Consider the following 1,968-nt stretch of genomic DNA (forward strand, 5'->3'; position numbering starts at 1 on the left):
AGGATTTTACCTTCTATATCTTATGGCAGAATTCTTCAGAATTCAACAACAGAGGAAACAAGTTTTTATAAAAATTGAAACTTTAGTCTVTGGAGCTTAATACAGAAGCGTAGTTTTGCTCAGTTAACTTCTGCAAAAGTCACCTTCTGGTATCTCATGATTGTTCTTACTGGAGAGGCCAAACTTACTGGGGGAGAATGGAGGGATCAAAAATAGTCTGTGTTATCCATTTGCTTGGTCACTCTCTCCTATTTCATTTAAAGYTTTTTATTACTAGGCTTTTAAAGCCTTTAGCAAATTGCTAGGAATTTTAAGAAGTGATTRCAATRTACRTCCCATGTTGGGGGCAGAGGTTGCTTTTTCATGGTTATTTTTCTTTCTTTCTTTTTTCTTCCTACAGATTAAAGATGCTTCTGAAGTGATTGTATCATATATAGATTGTATCATATATRGATAATGCGCAGGKTTTYCATGCAAAAGGGGGAGGTGGGGGAATAAGTAAATATGAGAGAGAGAATTTGTCATTGTTAGTCCTTAAAAGAATGATTCACCACTGGATSTGCCCCTCTCAGTGAGAGAGCTTATGTCACCCATGTTTCTTTTGAGGGAGCTGCAGTTACGCAATGTTAATGGCAAAAAGACATTTCAGGATGGCTAGAATATGGCGTAAAGAGAGATTCTTCATCTGCTGTCCGGTATAATGCTAATTTCCAGATCATCCTGAAAAACATCAGCCTGGTTAGGGGACCTTACTTCTGTAGGTGTGCTGCTGCTGATCTTGTGGGAGCTAATTTAGCAATTTGCTGACAGAGGTCAGAATAATTCAAAATTACGGATTCAGACAACAGGTAGCGCTCTGGCGGCTTAGAGACAAGATCCTTTGAAGGCATGGCTCAGGAGTGGCTCCTGTGTCCTGCGGCACTGAGATCTTCCTTTCTCTGATTAACTGTTTGCCCAAACCGAAGAAATGGGTATTTCAGCTGTAACCAGCAGTGAGGGATCCTTTGCAGCAGACGCAGCAGCCAGGTAGAAGGGGGCATGAGTGAACTGACTGCCATTAGCTCCCATACGATTTTTCAAATTGCTGCTGTTTTCACCTTTTATAAAGGTTTGTATTTTCTCCTAGTTGCTTTCAAAAGACCATTTCAGTGCAGTGGTTCAGGAAGACGCTTCCTAAAACGYAACCGAGGATCCGGATTTGCCTGTGCCTTTGTGTGGCTGCTCCGTGCTGCAGCCRCTGCCCCGTGGGAGACGGCCCGGGGGCGAAYGAGCCGTTTGCTCGTCGCTGCCAAACACAACCGCGACGTCGTTTTGCCGCGCTCTGGCTGCGGCTGGTGCGGGGCGTCACAGCCTCCCCGCCACACAGAGACGGGCTGGCGTGCGGCTTTGACAGGACTGCTCCGTTACGAGCCGCCATGTGTCCGGGTCGGGGCCGAGGCTCCTCATGTCCCGCCGTGGCGATCCTGCGGCCGTCTGTTCCCGCGCGAGCGCGGCCTCAGCCGCCCTTGCAGGCTCCTTAAGCTCCTCGCTCGGTCTCCGTCCTTCCACCAAGCCTTCCCTTTCCTGCACAAATTAGGATTCCTTCCTCCAGGGCCCGCCGGCTTCGCCGTCGGTTCCCCGCGCGGGTACGCTTGCAGCCCGTGTCGCGGCGGTTGCTGCGCGGGTGGTTAGCGGCACCCGGAGAAGGAAGGCGTGTGGAAACGTTTGCGTAGGCTGCTGCGAAGTTTGATGGCTCCGGGTCCTTTAGGCCAACTTGGGCCTGGTTAGCGAAGCTCGGGTCCGCGGCGCGGGCGGCCGAGGCGGTAAGCAGGAGCGCCGGGCTGCGCGTGCGGGTGCCAGAAGCGGCCGGGCCTCCCGGAAGGGCGCAGGCGCCGTGCTGACGTGCCGCTGGGCGGCGCGGCGCCGCCTCGGGGCTCCAGGCCCGGCGAGCGAGAGGGCAGGCGGCGGGAGGCTCCTACCCTCGCGGGG

The 1,968-nt window shown here is 52.6% G+C and overlaps 1 protein-coding gene across 1 annotated transcript in view; it reads left to right on the top strand.

Annotated features, from left to right (window-relative positions):
• The window catches only part of AMMECR1 (Alport syndrome, mental retardation, midface hypoplasia and elliptocytosis chromosomal region gene 1), a 38,191-nt gene extending 36,305 nt beyond the window's left edge, over positions 1-1,886 (top strand). Inside the window, exon 4 of the mRNA XM_026086336.1 lies at positions 401-1,886. Within this exon, the coding sequence (XP_025942121.1) occupies positions 401-457 (57 nt within the window). The 3' untranslated portion in view covers positions 458-1,886. The remainder of the gene's footprint in view (positions 1-400) is intronic.
• The last annotated feature ends 82 nt before the right edge of the window (positions 1,887-1,968 follow it).

This window comes from Apteryx rowi, unplaced genomic scaffold, assembly GCF_003343035.1.
Source record: "Apteryx rowi isolate R43461 unplaced genomic scaffold, aptRow1 scaffold_69, whole genome shotgun sequence".
Classification (NCBI taxonomy): Eukaryota; Metazoa; Chordata; class Aves; order Apterygiformes; family Apterygidae; genus Apteryx; species Apteryx rowi.